Source organism: Bombus impatiens, unplaced genomic scaffold (genome assembly GCF_000188095.3).
Source record: "Bombus impatiens unplaced genomic scaffold, BIMP_2.2 scf_1528, whole genome shotgun sequence".
In the NCBI taxonomy this organism is placed as follows: domain Eukaryota; kingdom Metazoa; phylum Arthropoda; class Insecta; order Hymenoptera; family Apidae; genus Bombus; species Bombus impatiens.
In genome coordinates this window covers 65,955-80,923 of record NT_177947.1, presented here as the reverse complement: position 1 = coordinate 80,923, position 14,969 = coordinate 65,955, and the positions used below count along the sequence as shown (strand labels likewise).

The window sequence follows — 14,969 nt, the reverse complement described above, 5'->3', positions numbered from 1 at the left end:
ATTTGACAGATACGGATTGCAGATGGATCGAACACCAGTGAAGAATTGCGAGCACTTGAAATTCGGTTGCGACGCATACTGGGAATGCGCTGTAAAGCACGACACCGCACCAGAGAATCATCAAGCAGGTTCCTGCAAAATGGGCCCACCGGATGATCCTCTCGCAGTGGTAGACAATCAATTGAGAGTGAGGGGAGTGAGGGGAGTCAGAGTGGCGGATACCAGTATCATGCCAAGAGTCGTTTCCGGCAACACGAATGCGCCTGCTATTATGATTGGTGAACGCGCTGCGGATTTCGTCAAGAGGACCTGGGTCGGCTGAACGAAGTCTTCTCACAAAACGGAACTCCCTTTGAAATCGAAACGACAGGACTTCGTTCACTGAAAGAAATTTATAGTTGATCATCCCTTTGAAACCTGGACGGAAGTTTGATTTTGACAAATAACGAGGATCAATTCGTTCTTAAATTATAATTTCCGTATGGCTCATGAAGCAATCATACGATACCTCCTTCATTCAATTATTGCTGCTATTTAAAATATTTTCAATTGGAAATGTTTCTAAAAATTAAGAACTGATTTTTACTTTCTAGGAATATTATGTGGAAAAATTATGTGCAGGTTTTTAATAACATTTAGTTTTTAAAATCATCGATATTGTTTCATTAAAAAATAAGTTAGGCAGTTTCATGGAAAGTTTTATGGTTGAAAGTACGGTGAATTTGATTACAAATTTCTTTCGGTATTTCGACAAGGAAAGCTAAGGTAGCGCTGTGCGCATTTAAACATGCATAATTACCATGGAATATGGCGACGTTGAGGAATTTAAAGAGATGTCAGAATTTCTTCAAATACAATCGTACAAATAAATACAAATAAATTTCATATCATAGATAAATTTGAGAAATCTTAGTCATGTGTAATTTTAGGAAATTATTCCAGTAATGGCGGCAGCTACCTCGGCTTTAAACCGTTTTTATGTAAGAAAAGGCAACGAACTACTGTAAATAGGGTTCAGCAATAGTGTTAAATACAAATGTTCTAATTAAATGTAATTTACGTTATTCAGTACCTATTATGCACATTTAACAATTTAGTATTTTCGCGATATCTCCTTTCAGATTATGAAAATTTGTTTCTTTAATCGCAAACAGAAACAGTAATTTTGGAAACGATAGAAGTTAAAAAATATATGACAACATAACAATATCATTTATAAAAAAGGAAATATAGTATAATAATACAATACTCAATTATAAGTAATAACGCAATGTTTCCTTATAAATATCCTTAAATGTAAAAGAGGTAGAACATTTCGGTTACGATGAAATATGTTAGTCTGTAAGCGAGGAGAACAGAAAAAGTTTCTGTTTTAACAACAACTTATTAATAAATTTAAAACATGATGCAAATCTTCTTTACACAATTTAGATAAAAAATTAGCTATAAATTGTATTAACTAATAATCGTCGTAAATATACTTGTAACCTATTAACAATAAATAACAAATTATTAAGCTATTTTCAAAAAATTAGTGTTGCAATAAAGAGGTAAGTCAATTTTTCAATTTCCTTTCTGTATCCCTCTTTTCTTAGCCGTGAAAGATTAATACTTAAATTATATCAGTATCTAATTGTTATATTGTTATTTGAATAAAATTTACGTTGATTTCTAATAAAACTCAAAAATATTCCAAATAATATCATTCGATTGATAAGAGAAAAATAGCAGGATTGTTGGAAATGGAAATCAAGTACTCACTTTGGATATTATAGAAGGTTTGCCGTTCTTCGAAAATGCATAGGATGAATAATGCATTATTTTTCCATAATGGTAGCCAGCGCTAAAGTCATCCATAGTCTGTCTCGAAGCTTTCTTAAAGTTATTCTCATAACCTAGTAATATCAGTTCAAAATAATGAAAACGAAACTTTAAAACGTAATTAAGAACTTAGTATATGATATTTGATAACTTATATAATTATTTCACTTCATCATTGCGGTATTTATCGTAGCTTCAGTATTAAGATCTAATCAAATATTACTTGAAAGGAACAATACACATAAACGTCACATTGAATTCATAATACACGACGTCATAAATTCTTATGGAACTCACATCCTTGACAAGCCTCAAATAATTTCTTAAACAAATCTGATTTACCGCCTGTAGACTCTACAAGTATCGTTTCAAGACCGTGCAAAAGCAAGACAAAGAGCACTTTACAGACAACGTAAATACAATGAAAATATTAGAAAACTGGAGGATTTAGAAATGGTAGACACCATAGGATTTCCGAAAACTAAGCGATCCTTAGAAATACTAAAAGCCCCAGGAACTCCAATAACTTCAGCAACTTTTAAAAATACAATGCCACAGAAATCTTGGATTAATCAGAGATCTTTGAGATCTTAGGAATCCTAAAGATCGTGAAAACAGCAAGAATTCTGAAAATCTTAGAAATATACATATAAAGGCCGTCATAAGTTTTAAAATTCATGTATTAAGACTATTAAGAAGGATCGTGAATTATGTACTTGCTATTTATGTATACCATTTTTCTAAAAGTAATCTTTTTTTTAAGTATTAACTTAAAAAATAATAATTTTAACGTATTGTATATCACTTTCTTCTTGTATAGATGTATTACTCTTTCATATCACACGACTCTTATTGACGAAGGTTTCATAGAACAAGAATAATACAGTAGCAATGAATTACTTAAATTATTAAGAAAATTCATACAATGTTGGCGTCACTGTTGCCGTCTGCAAACAGCGATGCCTACTTTTGCTGGCATTCGTTTCATTTATACGTCTTTCGGATATTCTTTCTCACTGAATTTATCTCCGTGACCCAGTTCGCGTTTAGTTTCACCCTAGAATATTTTGTCAATGCGAGAAGGCCAGCAGGACAACTGTAAAATGTAGACACGTTGGCTACATACGTGAATTCTTAAAATATGCATTTATTTATCATATGTTCAATTACAGTGTTATAAATCAAACACAAGCAACATTCGCTTAAATGCTGTTGCTTATAAATACAAATATTTACTTATACACATACACACGCATACACACACATATAGATAAAAAAGACTGTTCCGAATGCAAGTTCCGCTTCGTCGTCGATATCGATTTACCATTTCCACTTCAAAGTGCCATTCGTTTTTATAAATCTTGATCGAACCAAAGTTGGACGTCGTTTAAAAGTAACGCAATGTAATTTAATTGTAAAGGACTAGATTCACGATTCTCTTTGCTACGTTCCAATGAAAGTTCGTAAGAAACCTTCAAGTTCTGGTCGATCACGTTTTCGGCAATCAATAGCTGCTTCGTCTGCGTTTGTTGCACTTGTACATTTTTCGGATCTTTTGTATGTCCCTCTTGCTGAATCCTTCTCTTTGACCCAGTTGGACCTTTGTCGCGCCCTGGAATATTTCGCCGATAAAACTTAGAAGGCCGCCGGGTTCCTACGGTCATCCATAGGACATGCAAACGTGGGTGTACCATGAATTTCATGACATTATTATTTTTTCGCAATTACGCCGGAAGCATAAAGCAACATGTTTATAGTTTGCTTTTAAGGTAACTTCTGTCTTGTTTAAATAAGAAAAGCAAAAAGATTGTATGAGGTCGCTACAAATGTCCGATAATGCCAGACATGTTAGCAAAATATTCGCGGACGTTACAAAAACATGTACTGAGAATGTAGGCATTATGAGAGTAAAAATAGCAATAAATTTTGCTAACTTATCGGAAAGAATTTGAAATTATAATATAACGTAACAGAAAAGTATATGTATATAAAATAACAATACTTATTTGTGAAATTATAATAATCCGTGGATTTCATACAAATACTAAGACCAGCTGGTTTGATTAATAAAACAGAATTATCTCTAATTGCTGTCATATATCTATGTCTGTTTTTTCCAAGGTCCACAAACTCATAAATGCCAAACAGATTTACGAGATCTTTAAGATGAGATATTATCTTTGTTAAAAAACGATGTAATTAACGACGTAATATGATATTAAAATTAATCAAACTGCTGGTAATCGATCATTCATATTTACGAGATCTCGAAAAATCACAGAATCACTTAGAATTATAAATAGAAAGTTATAGACCTTGATGACTTCAGCTTATTACATTACTCACTTTTGGTACTATGGTGGGACGTCCATTCCGGGAAAACGCGTTTGCAGAGTAATGCATTACGCTACCATAATCGTATCCGACCCCGAACGCGTCGGTGGTTTCCTTCGAGGCTTTCTCAAAATTCCCAGCATGGCCTAAATAGATAATGATACATTGCTTATTATTTACATACATGCTTTATCAATTTTTGCACTCGCAAACTGAGTTCAGAGAGAAGAACTTGTAACCAATGTTTAAGATATACTATTTGAACGTCAGACGAGTATTGTGATGTTAGTTAATAATATTAGTTAAATATAATTAATACATTCGTGTTTAGGAATTTCGAATTAGGACAAAAGTGCATGAAATAATAAAAACTGTGTTAAAAATTCATAAAAGAAGAAATATATAAAATATATTAATTTTGGAATAAAATTATTGGATATCAAGAATTTCAAAACTTTGATATCGTACAAATTAAAAACTTGTCATTATTCTAACAGCTGCTTATATGATAAAATGTTATGTTATAAAAACAGTAATAGGAAGCCAGCAGCAAATTATCTGTTCAAATATAAATTACTTATTCGAAATACAACAGCAAAAACAACAACAGGTCACTTACTGTTTAAAATGTTATTCCATTGAATCGTGACGTACTCATCCCGTTCATATCTGCTTTGCTCGTGCAGAAATCCAATGGCGTGCATCAGTTCGTGTATCACTGTTCCTTTCTTCACCATACAGCCTGGTACTTGAAGATTCACGTCTTGTCGACCACCGATTCTTCCCACGCTGCTCCAACAACCGCTATTACCAGCCGTGATCCTGATGTAATCGTTCTCCTCCCCAGTATAGGGTTTGAATTTAATACACGTGAACTTATGGTAATCGTTCATAGCTTCGTAAATCAAGTTTCTCTGCGCCGAATCTGTAATTAAATTCAATCAAATTCACTAAAAGATTTTCTCTTATGCTGTCACGTTTCTCACCGATTTATTAAACATTTCTTTATGAAGTGCTGTAATAAAATAAAAACACTATAAGCTGCAGCAACGATGAATACAGTATATTACTATGAAATATTATAAGAACTAAGAAAATTGATAAAAAAAAAAACTCGTATTTCATAATAACATATTGAAAATCTAATAATTCTAGATTTTCTAAATTTCTGTTTCAGTAAATACACTATACTTCAGATATCATTTTACAATTATTCAATCAAATAAGTTCTTCTCTTAATTATTTTATGTGTAAATAACATTATCGAATTTTATTTATAATATTATTCTTTCCCCTACTGAAGCATCGTCTTTTTCTCTTAATTTAATAAAGCAAAATTTATCTCGCTATGTATTAATAAAAAAACCAAAAATGATGTTTTAAGACACAACCAACCATAGACTATCGTGTCATCTTGTACCATTATAAAAATTCAAGATAGCATACACGCAATACTACTTACTGAAATAAGGACTAAGCATATAGGGTACTACACCACCAGGCCATCGCGCAGCTTCCGCTCTCAAGCCATTCTTCTCGAGTTGTGGCGGAAACAAAATATCACCTTCCGCGTAGTTGCCCAATTCTTCCGGGTTACGATCCCAGCCCTCGTGCCAATTCGCTACCATTGCTCCAGTTTCATTGTCCGGATTGCGATACAGCATCTCGCCAAAATGTTGTAAATGAGCAATCACTCCATCAGGACTATCCACTGCATTATCCAGCACGTCTCGACGCCGAAACGGCCAAGCTGATGCAGAAGTCAATAAAATGAATGCGAAAGAACAAACGATGGAGCAACGTTTCATGGTGAATTTCTTCGAAGAAAAGAACATGTGGAAGGATCTTCGCTGCTGTTCGAATCGATTCCACTGACGAAAATCGGCCGGTTCTTTCCGACTTTATACGCACCTAAAGAAACCCCACCCGTGGATCTACCCGATGTTTCCGCCCGATACGGAAGCGATCGGGGACGGTTGGTGATAACCGTGGACTTTGGGTAATAGGAAGTCAAGATTTGCTGGCGCGGTTCCTCGAAGGCTTCCACTACGCGATAGGCACGTACGCCACTTCGGTGTATGGGATGATGATACGTGGAGGAGTAACACGACGAGCGAATGTCACCAATAAAGTAGTAAATAATATTTCTTGACTCATAAACGACGATTTTTTGTACAGATCATGGCAATGTTATAAAGATGGCATTGGGTGGTGGAATTAGTTAAGTTGTTTACAAAGATTGGAGTTTGCGGTATGAGTGACTAATTGTAAGCTTAAAACTGACTTGGATAAATGTTATTTAAAATAAATATAACTTGACATAATGACTCGTTTTAACTACTTTATTATTTTTGCTTTAGAAATAATATAGAGAAAGTAACTTTATTTTGTGTTAAAATCAAATACATCATTTTCATATGATTTTACTATTTTTCTTTTTTAAACGAAATTTCTGTATAATTTTAGGTAAATAGGGTGTCTTGTACATTATTTGGGAAATATCTTACATTTTATAAAATATAAAAATAGTAAAGATGCAGTTTACTAAATTAACTGGTTCATCCCCAAACTAGAAATTTCTATAACTATGAAGATAAACATTAATAGAAATAAATCAATTTCAGTTAGACGAGTTTTAATAGTTGCAAATGTAAATATGACATAGTTTATTTCTGACAAAGATAAAATGACGACGTAAAAAGATAGGAGATCTCTAAATAAAAAAATTATATAACAGAGATATGAAATAAAAATAAAAGATTTTATTCTTCCTCTTTAAACTTTTTATTTCTAAAAATAAGCTGTACGTCGACCAATTGACTTCTTTTTTTTAGATAACACGAGCGATTCAATTCACTTCGTATATAAAAGATCGGAAATGTTTATTTGCAAATGCGGAAGAAAAGACACGTCTGAATTCTGGTTGGCATTGTCACTTCAAGTAGCAAAGTATTATTAACACGCCGTTCTAAGCGGTCTTTCACACCAGTCGAAATTAACATCCTCCTTCGCACTTTATTCAGATGCAAATGTCAGTGGACAGATCTTTTCTATCATCGTTACTCGATATTTCCTATGGACCTTGCCAGTTCCTTCACGACGATGGCTATAAACCCCGAAGGCCAATAATAATGTCTTTCTTCATATATACCACGCCAGTGGTTATGGTTTATGATACTCTTTTTCTTTTTGCCGGGAACTTCAGCTCGAAGACACCATCGTACATAGATGATAGTCGTATATAATATCTGTCACTTACCTCTTTTCCATCGAATTCACTATAGCTATTAAAGGCATCTTAAATGTGTCAATGAATCATAAGAGCGATCGAACATTTATCTCTTTCCAAAACGGTCCCCTCTCATGAATATTACATGATTATTATTTCGTAAAACAGTGTTTTCGTACACTTCGTGTCACGTACAAAATTTTGCCGCGTTTTGGTAAAAATTTCAATAATTACATTTTCCAGTTCTACGATAAGGTATTATTCGTCTAAGATAAGGAAAACCGTATCAAGGTGAGAAACGTTAAAAACCGGTTCAATATATACTAACAAGTAATTGTTTGAATCGCGTCAAAAGATAAATTTTTACACGATACCCTCTTCCCTATTGTACTGACAAGATAGTTGCAAACCTAAACTCCCATGCGATAATTTGCATTTATTAGAAGCTTCATTTACATGTGGGTCGACACTTCCGAAATTAAAAAAATGTTTACTGGAGAAAAATATAAACATAAAATTTCTACAATTGGATAAAGAGAATTTTTAAGAAGTTGATAATTTATGTATAAATTTGTTAACGTATTAAAACATATATAATGTAATTAAAACGTGTGTGTGTATATACTTATATGTACATGATGAAAATTAATTTCTTGAAAATTTATTACTACCCAAGGATATATAACATATAAATACATCTCTTCTGAAATATGTATAAAAGTTAACACTAACAAAGTTAACACTTGGGTTAGAGTGTTATAAAGCAATAAAATTATATCTATCATTTAATAACTATATAATAATTCTTCTTCCTTTAGTAGCAAACAATACACATAAACAATATTTTAAAGACCAAAAAGAGCAACAATTTTTCATTACTAAATAAATGATTGATTAATAATTTTATACGTCAAACGTGCTATTTTAATCAAAATATTCCTATATAATTCTGTACGTGGGTTTAAGTTTCTGTATCACACGAGTTGAAATTGTTGCCTAACTTTAACATCAATAATTTTTCATTAAATGTAGGAAATATACTTCGTCTTTGAAAACAATCATCATTTTACAATATATTTTTACAAGTTTATACTTAAACTTCATATTATGATATAAAAATGACATTAGACTAAAATTTGTTCCAAAAATTTATTATTTAGCTTAAAACGTATTTTTAAATCGCACGCGTATGTATCTATAAATACCAAAATACTTATGTACTTACATAGATGTCGTTCTAATCGTATAACGCACGTTTTCAAACTGAACAACCGGGCAAGTAACCTTGAAACGACGTAAATAACATTGCTCCTTTACTAGTAGTTTAATATTTATAAACAATGACACTCAATAATTCGTGGCATGTGATCAAAACTGCCGCTGCAGAGAATAAACACGAATTAGTGTTGTCAGGTTCGGCAATTTCTGAATTGATTCAAAAAAGAGGGTTTGATAATTCTTTGTTTAACCTACAGCACTTAAATTATTTGAATATCACGCTGACATGCTTACAAGAAGTGCCAGAGGAAATAGGAAAGTTACAAAATCTGACAACTCTAGTATTGCATTCGAACGAGATATCAAAGATACCTAATACAATCGAGAAATTAGGAAAATTAAAAGTTCTCGATTGCTCTAGGAACAAATTGACGTCTTTGCCGGATGAAATCGGTAAACTTCCGCAATTAACAACTATGAACTTCAGTTCCAATCTTCTGAGATCCTTACCTACGCAAATTGGAAATATTAAGTTAACTATCTTGAACCTTTCGAACAATCAGTTTGAAGCCTTTCCTGATGTATGCTATCCAGAGTTGATTCATCTCACTGAAATCTATGTTAATGGAAATCAAATAAAAGAAATTCCTGTAACTATAAATCAACTTGCTTCCTTAAAAATAATAAATGTTGCGGACAATCTGATATCAGGTAATTTTTCCTTGAGTAAAACAAAAATCTTGTCTATAAAATTGATTTAATTATTAATTTTATGGTTACAGTCATTCCGGGGGAAGTAGCTGACTGTAATAAGTTAAAGGAACTGTATTTAAAAGGAAATACATTGACGGACAAAAGATTATCAAAGTTAGTTGACCAGTGCCATAATAAGCAAATAATAGAATATGTCAAGTTACATTGCCCTAGACAAGATGGTTCTGTTGCTTTAAATGCCAAATCAAAGAAAGGGAAGAAAGTACAAAAATTATCAGAAACTGAAAATAATGCTAACATAATGGAAATTTTAACACATAAATTGAAAGTATTAAAAGTAACAAATGATACACCATTAATTAAGATTACAAAATATGTGAAAAATATTAGACCCTATATCGCAGCTTGTATTGTTAGAAATATAAGCTTCACAGAGGATACTTTCAAGAAATTTATCCAACTTCAAACTAAATTACATGATGGTATATGTGAAAGAAGAAACGCAGCTACTATTGCTACACATGATTTAAAATTAATTACCCCTGGTAAATATAACAGAAACAAACAATTTACATATATGGAATTACATTTTATTAATATCATGCTTAATATTTAGGAGATTTAATGTACACAGCAAAACCACCAAATGAATTAGAAATCAAGCCACTAATGCGTAATAAGGTTTACACTGGTTCTGCATTGTTTCAACAGTTACAAACTGAAGCTGATAATTTAAGAAAAGAAAAGAAACGCAATGTATATTCTGGCATTCACAAGTATCTTTATCTATTAGAAGGTAAACCTATGTTTCCCTGTTTATTAGATGCTTCAGAACAGGTTATATCGTTCCCACCAATAACAAATAGCGATATTACAAAAATGTCAGTAAATACTCAAGAGATGTTAATAGAAGTAACCAGTGCTTTATCATATCAGATCTGCAGGTAACATTATAATTTATTAATAACATACAATCAATATTTACTTAGTACAAATCTTATATCGTAATTAGCTTTATTAAAATTAATAATAAACAATAATTAACGATGTTGGATGATTTGAATTACGTTATAACATAATCGTATATTTTTTTTTTGTTAGAAATGTATTAGATCAGTTTTTAAAGGAACTAATCACCCTTGGCTTGGGATGTCTCTCAGAACAAGAAAATGCTTCAAACTATAATAAATTATTCGTAGTACAAGTAAAAGTGGTAGATATGGAAGGTAATATGAAACTGCTATATCCTTCAAGAGCAGATCTCAATTTTGCAGAAAATTTCATAACTGTATTGCGTGAATAATAAATACTGTAAGCAATTTAATCGTTCCTTAAGTTTGATCTAATCTGCATTTTATTTTTTGTCTATTTATTCTTTTAATTATTATTTTCTGAAGATACAAGCTGTTAATGAAAGCTATTTTCATATCTCAACATCATAAATTTTTATTTCTTACTGTGTGAAAATTTTAAATTAGTAACTAATGTATGCAATGAATATAATATTTGCATATTCTATACATAATCTTCTTGCTATGTACCAATATATGTATAATTATCTATTAATCATAATATTTTTGTACTGAAATTTGGAACTATGTAATAATAGTGATAATAATAAATAATAAGTATTTAAAATACTAAGTTTTAAAAATCAAGAACTGAAAAATAAATATTTAAAAAATATACCACTTATATTTTAACATTTTATTCCTTCAAAATACATAACAAAATAAAAATTGAGTACATTAAATTACACAACATGTCATGAATACATCATATTTAAAACATAATAGGTAATATTAATTTATTTAATACAAACATATATGAAAATTATAATCTGTTAATGTCTTTTATATGTATCGATATTTATCGATTAGATAAATATAAATTGCTGATATCTTTAAATAATTTTTATAAACGATTATGTTCGTTCTCGAAATCTGAAATATTCCACACCATTATTAGGTTTAACGAAAGATATAAATTGAAACATGAAAATTACAAAATTATCGTTTGTCACCATAACTCGTACAATAGGAATACCTAATTTGTATAATGTATGCTTTTGTAATTAACATTATCTTGCACACAATACGATGGTTAGCCGCAAATTCAAATACCGGTAAAATCCCGCCATTTTACAGGCAGCTGACGACATTGGCGCTGTCGTGTCACGAATCATCCATAGTAAGCCGGTGAAGAATTCTCATCTGTTTTTATAAATATTGTACTTTGTTTCGTGTATCACAATGCAGTGCAAACTATAAATATCATCGAAGTGAGACGTTTTTGTTCATGTTATTAAGCGTAATTGGTGAAAGTTTCATTTCAGAAGGTTTAACGACAAGAAGAAATTCGCACAAATTTTCTGAACTTTCCAACATGCGCGAATGTTTGAAGTGTTAACATGGCGCCGAAACATGACTGGCCATGACGGGGGAATGAGAACGAAATTTTTGAGGTTAGTTGATCATTTTGTCATTTAAGTAATGCCGTATAATTATAAATTGGTAGCACTATTAGCCACATTAAGTTAATGAACATCACAATAGATATGTATATTGCGTATATTCCATAGAATTTTGTTATAATTAAAAAAAACACGTGTCACATTGTATAATTTATCTGTTGTTTTTATAATGATTTAGCAGAACGTCCTGATAGTAATAATAGCTATGTTATAAATATCTCATTCAACAAATGATATTTACATTGCATATTGTATTGCTTCACTTTTTATAAATTTTGTTGTAGATATAGTAGATTACATAGATTGATGCAATATTATAGAAATTTCTATATTACTTTTTATTTTATTTTATACCCTATCGCTTTTATATGAATTCTTGAACGTGATAAATAATCGTCTTTTCGAAATCTCAAAAAATATTTGAGGATGTTTATAGTGAGTAAAAATCTTTATAGCAACAGATGAATTGACGCATGTGATGAAAAAATGTTTATACGTAGCAATAAATATCTAATGATAATTAATTTTTATGTATGTTAAACTGATACGATCCATTATATATGTTCTTTAGTCACATATAATATCGATATGATATGCTTATAATATTTTGTATTAACAATTATGCTACAATAAAGATAATATTAATATTATATAAGGGGCAAAAGTATTTATTAAATATTTTCTTTAAATTTTATACATCTTTTGCATCAGATTTATATATCAGATTAGATACATCAATATACAATAAACTATGAAGTACAGCAAAAATGTAACACTACAATGTATAAAATGATATACAAATATGAAATTATAATATATATTAAATATACTTTTAATATATTACATTAAAATATTTGAAACCCAATAACATCTAGTATATTTATTAATCTTCTCTTAATACTATTCTACAAAAAAATTTTCAAAAAAATCATTAAGTTTTATGTATCGTTTGAAAATATAAAATCATTTATTAAATACAAGAATATAATGAGATCTACTGAATTAATATTTGTTTGAATATTTTAAAAATTTAACTGTACTGAAGTATAACATATATATAATGCTCACAATATGCTTGTTATTAAAATAGAAATTCAACAATGACTAGCACCATTTATCTACTTAATGTTAAAATAGTTCATGGATTTTAATTCCAAATGTGGCACATTCAGTTACATAAATTGATAAAAATATAATATAAATATTTATGTAACTTAGGAAGATGAATCATCTTTATTTTGGCTAAATACTTAATAAATGCAATAACTTAATTCACTTTTAAACGCTCTTGTCTTTCCTTCAGATCAATAATGCTTAAATTAATACAGGCTACGTATCCATGTAACAATGAGATACAGGTTTTAACAAATGCTATTGGTGCAGAAAGATACATTACCAATCTAAATAAACTTATACCGAGAACTGAAATAAGAACATACATTTTATAGTATTCATTATAACAGCGTTAATAAAATATATACATAAAGAAATAATAACTTACAAGTAGGTCCTTCTGTAAAGTAAAGGAGATATAGCGCAGCATAATAGGCTTCATTACCAGCACACATAATAAATAGGACTATACGATTTGTATAATACACACTCATAATCGCATTTTCAGACATATCAATAAATTTATGACTTGTTTTTCCTTGCAAAAGTGATCTATAATATTATATTTTCTTATATTTTTGTATGGTGATATAATAATACATTTGAATGAAGTTTATTCTTACGTATGCAAATATATCCAATGGCAACTAATGTCAATGGCCATGCTTAATTGAAACCAGAATGAGTATGATGGATAAAACATACACAATGTAGCTAAAAGACACATGGTACCAACACGATCAGTTAACTGATCTAACATACCACCAAATTTGGTACTTTGATTGAAATATCTTGCTGCATGACCATCCACTGCATCTAATAGTGCACTAATAATGTAACACCATGATGCAATAACATAATTAGTTCTCATAAAATAAAAAGATATGATAGCCAAAATCACTCTGCCATAGCCTGTTAATACATACATATATATATATACATTATTTATTATTACTGTCCTTAATTATATTACTTCTATATCTTTTTTAACTTATTAGAATTTCAATAGTATTGATACACATATAAAATTCTAATGTTTTTATTTGAAATATATAATGAAAGGTTATATAAAAAACTACTCTCTTTGAATTACTATGAATCAATATAGGAAGTCTATAAAGTGCAATGCTTTTGATCTTTTTCTTATCATATTCCCAATTAAACTGCAAGCAATAAGAAGTTTTTTAAATTTGTAATGCATGTATCAAAGATAGCTAATCTTCATAACCATTCATCAGAAATGATAAACATATATGAATATACATTACATAGCCATCATTCTATTTCATTAATGTAGCAAACGAATTCAAACATTATAAAATAATATGCATGTATAAATATATTATGAATAAATTCTGTTCAATTAATCATTTTATTGTTTAAAATCAATAAGAATAAAAAAATACAATTTTAGTGTTATATTACTTGTATATTTAAAAATATCTGTTTTGTATGATTCTTTTTTTAAATTTGCAATCTATTCTTTTTTGTTTAATATTAGATAATAAATTATACATAAACTATCGTTATACTATCAATATTGTTTTAATCTTCTTTTTTTAGTTATTTTGATTTTCCAAAATATTCACACAATATTTTTGTCTACAAAAAATTTAAAATTATAGACACAAATTGTCATAAGGACGCTAGATTGTGGACCTTTATTTACCAATAATGTTGGGCACAAATAAGAAAATATTCTCAGATTCCGTCATTTTACCGCTTCTGATTATCCCACACTGTTTTGGAAAATAATAACGGAACCTGTTATCTGTAATCGAATGTAGAAATTTATGTTATCCACGCTCGCCTATATTAAATAAAATCTCTCTTACGCTTATATGAATTACGCACTTTGCAATTATCGCACTACTTATACGCACCGTGTCGTCTTCAACTTAATCCGAATTACTCTAAAAAGGAATATTAAGGAGAAGAAGCTATAACGTCAATGAATTAGTAAAATCGACAATCGTATCGTATTATGGTTCGAGATTCGAGATATATCGATCCCCGGTGACGTATATAGCAGTCACACAAGTAACAGTATTGTATCTATTAATATTT

The 14,969-nt window shown here is 30.1% G+C and overlaps 4 protein-coding genes across 7 annotated transcripts in view; 2 read left to right on the top strand and 2 right to left on the bottom strand.

Annotated features, from left to right (window-relative positions):
- The window catches only part of LOC100744789 (glucose dehydrogenase [FAD, quinone]), a 34,367-nt gene extending 32,941 nt beyond the window's left edge, over positions 1 to 1,426 (top strand). For all 3 annotated transcript variants that reach the window (XM_003494102.4, XM_024371708.2, XM_024371709.2), the window contains exon 8: positions 10 to 1,426. In XM_003494102.4, coding sequence (XP_003494150.1) covers positions 10 to 322 — 313 coding nt within the window. In that variant the 3' untranslated portion in view covers positions 323 to 1,426. The remainder of the gene's footprint in view (positions 1 to 9) is intronic.
- A 1,527-nt stretch (positions 1,427 to 2,953) lies between these two features.
- Positions 2,954 to 6,388, bottom strand: LOC100744591 (zinc metalloproteinase nas-4-like). The gene is made up of 4 exons (XM_024371711.2): positions 5,618 to 6,388; positions 4,775 to 5,080; positions 4,168 to 4,301; positions 2,954 to 3,433 (listed from the first exon to the last, which is right to left on the bottom strand). Exons 1-4 carry the CDS (start codon positions 5,988 to 5,990, stop codon positions 3,326 to 3,328), a joined length of 921 nt encoding a protein of 306 aa, XP_024227479.1. The 5' UTR covers positions 5,991 to 6,388; the 3' UTR covers positions 2,954 to 3,325.
- A 2,239-nt stretch (positions 6,389 to 8,627) lies between these two features.
- On the top strand, positions 8,628 to 10,640 carry LOC100744470 (leucine-rich repeat-containing protein 47). The gene is made up of 4 exons (XM_003494099.4): positions 8,628 to 9,313; positions 9,385 to 9,861; positions 9,933 to 10,260; positions 10,418 to 10,640. Exons 1-4 carry the CDS (start codon positions 8,725 to 8,727, stop codon positions 10,617 to 10,619), a joined length of 1,596 nt encoding a protein of 531 aa, XP_003494147.1. The 5' UTR covers positions 8,628 to 8,724; the 3' UTR covers positions 10,620 to 10,640.
- A 2,279-nt stretch (positions 10,641 to 12,919) lies between these two features.
- LOC100744347 (CDP-diacylglycerol--inositol 3-phosphatidyltransferase) lies at positions 12,920 to 14,920 on the bottom strand. Of its 2 annotated transcripts, none has more exons than XM_012392731.3 (5): positions 14,786 to 14,920; positions 14,572 to 14,673; positions 13,526 to 13,814; positions 13,291 to 13,454; positions 12,920 to 13,211 (listed from the first exon to the last, which is right to left on the bottom strand). In XM_012392731.3, the coding sequence occupies exons 2-5, from the start codon at positions 14,615 to 14,617 to the stop codon at positions 13,057 to 13,059; spliced, it is 654 nt and encodes a 217-aa protein (XP_012248154.1). In that variant the 5' UTR covers positions 14,618 to 14,673; positions 14,786 to 14,920; the 3' UTR covers positions 12,920 to 13,056. The 2 variants fall into 2 exon arrangements, with proteins under 2 accessions (XP_012248154.1, XP_003494146.1); XM_003494098.4 differs by having other exon boundaries at positions 14,757 to 14,912.
- Between the last annotated feature and the right edge of the window lie 49 nt (positions 14,921 to 14,969).

Bases quoted from the DNA above. Each gene is read 5' to 3' on its own strand.
- LOC100744470 (XM_003494099.4), top strand. From the start codon at position 8,725: ATGACACTCAATAATTCGTGGCATGTGATCAAAACTGCCGCTGCAGAG. The intron at 9,862-9,932 runs GTAAATATAACA...CTTAATATTTAG, and splicing joins TTTAAAATTAATTACCCCTG to GAGATTTAATGTACACAGCA. The intron at 10,261-10,417 runs GTAACATTATAA...TTTTTTTGTTAG, and splicing joins TTATCATATCAGATCTGCAG to AAATGTATTAGATCAGTTTT.
- LOC100744347 (XM_012392731.3), bottom strand. From the start codon at position 14,617: ATGACGGAATCTGAGAATATTTTCTTATTTGTGCCCAACATTATTG. The intron at 13,815-14,571 runs GTAAATAAAGGT...ATGTATTAACAG, and splicing joins ATTTGTGCCCAACATTATTG to GCTATGGCAGAGTGATTTTG. The intron at 13,455-13,525 runs GTAAGAATAAAC...ATAATATTATAG, and splicing joins CATTGGATATATTTGCATAC to ATCACTTTTGCAAGGAAAAA.
- LOC100744591 (XM_024371711.2), bottom strand. From the start codon at position 5,990: ATGTTCTTTTCTTCGAAGAAATTCACCATGAAACGTTGCTCCATCGTT. The intron at 4,302-4,774 runs GTAAGTGACCTG...TTATCTATTTAG, and splicing joins ATGGAATAACATTTTAAACA to GCCATGCTGGGAATTTTGAG. The intron at 3,434-4,167 runs GTGAGTAATGTA...GAAATATTCCAG, and splicing joins GTCCCACCATAGTACCAAAA to GGCGCGACAAAGGTCCAACT.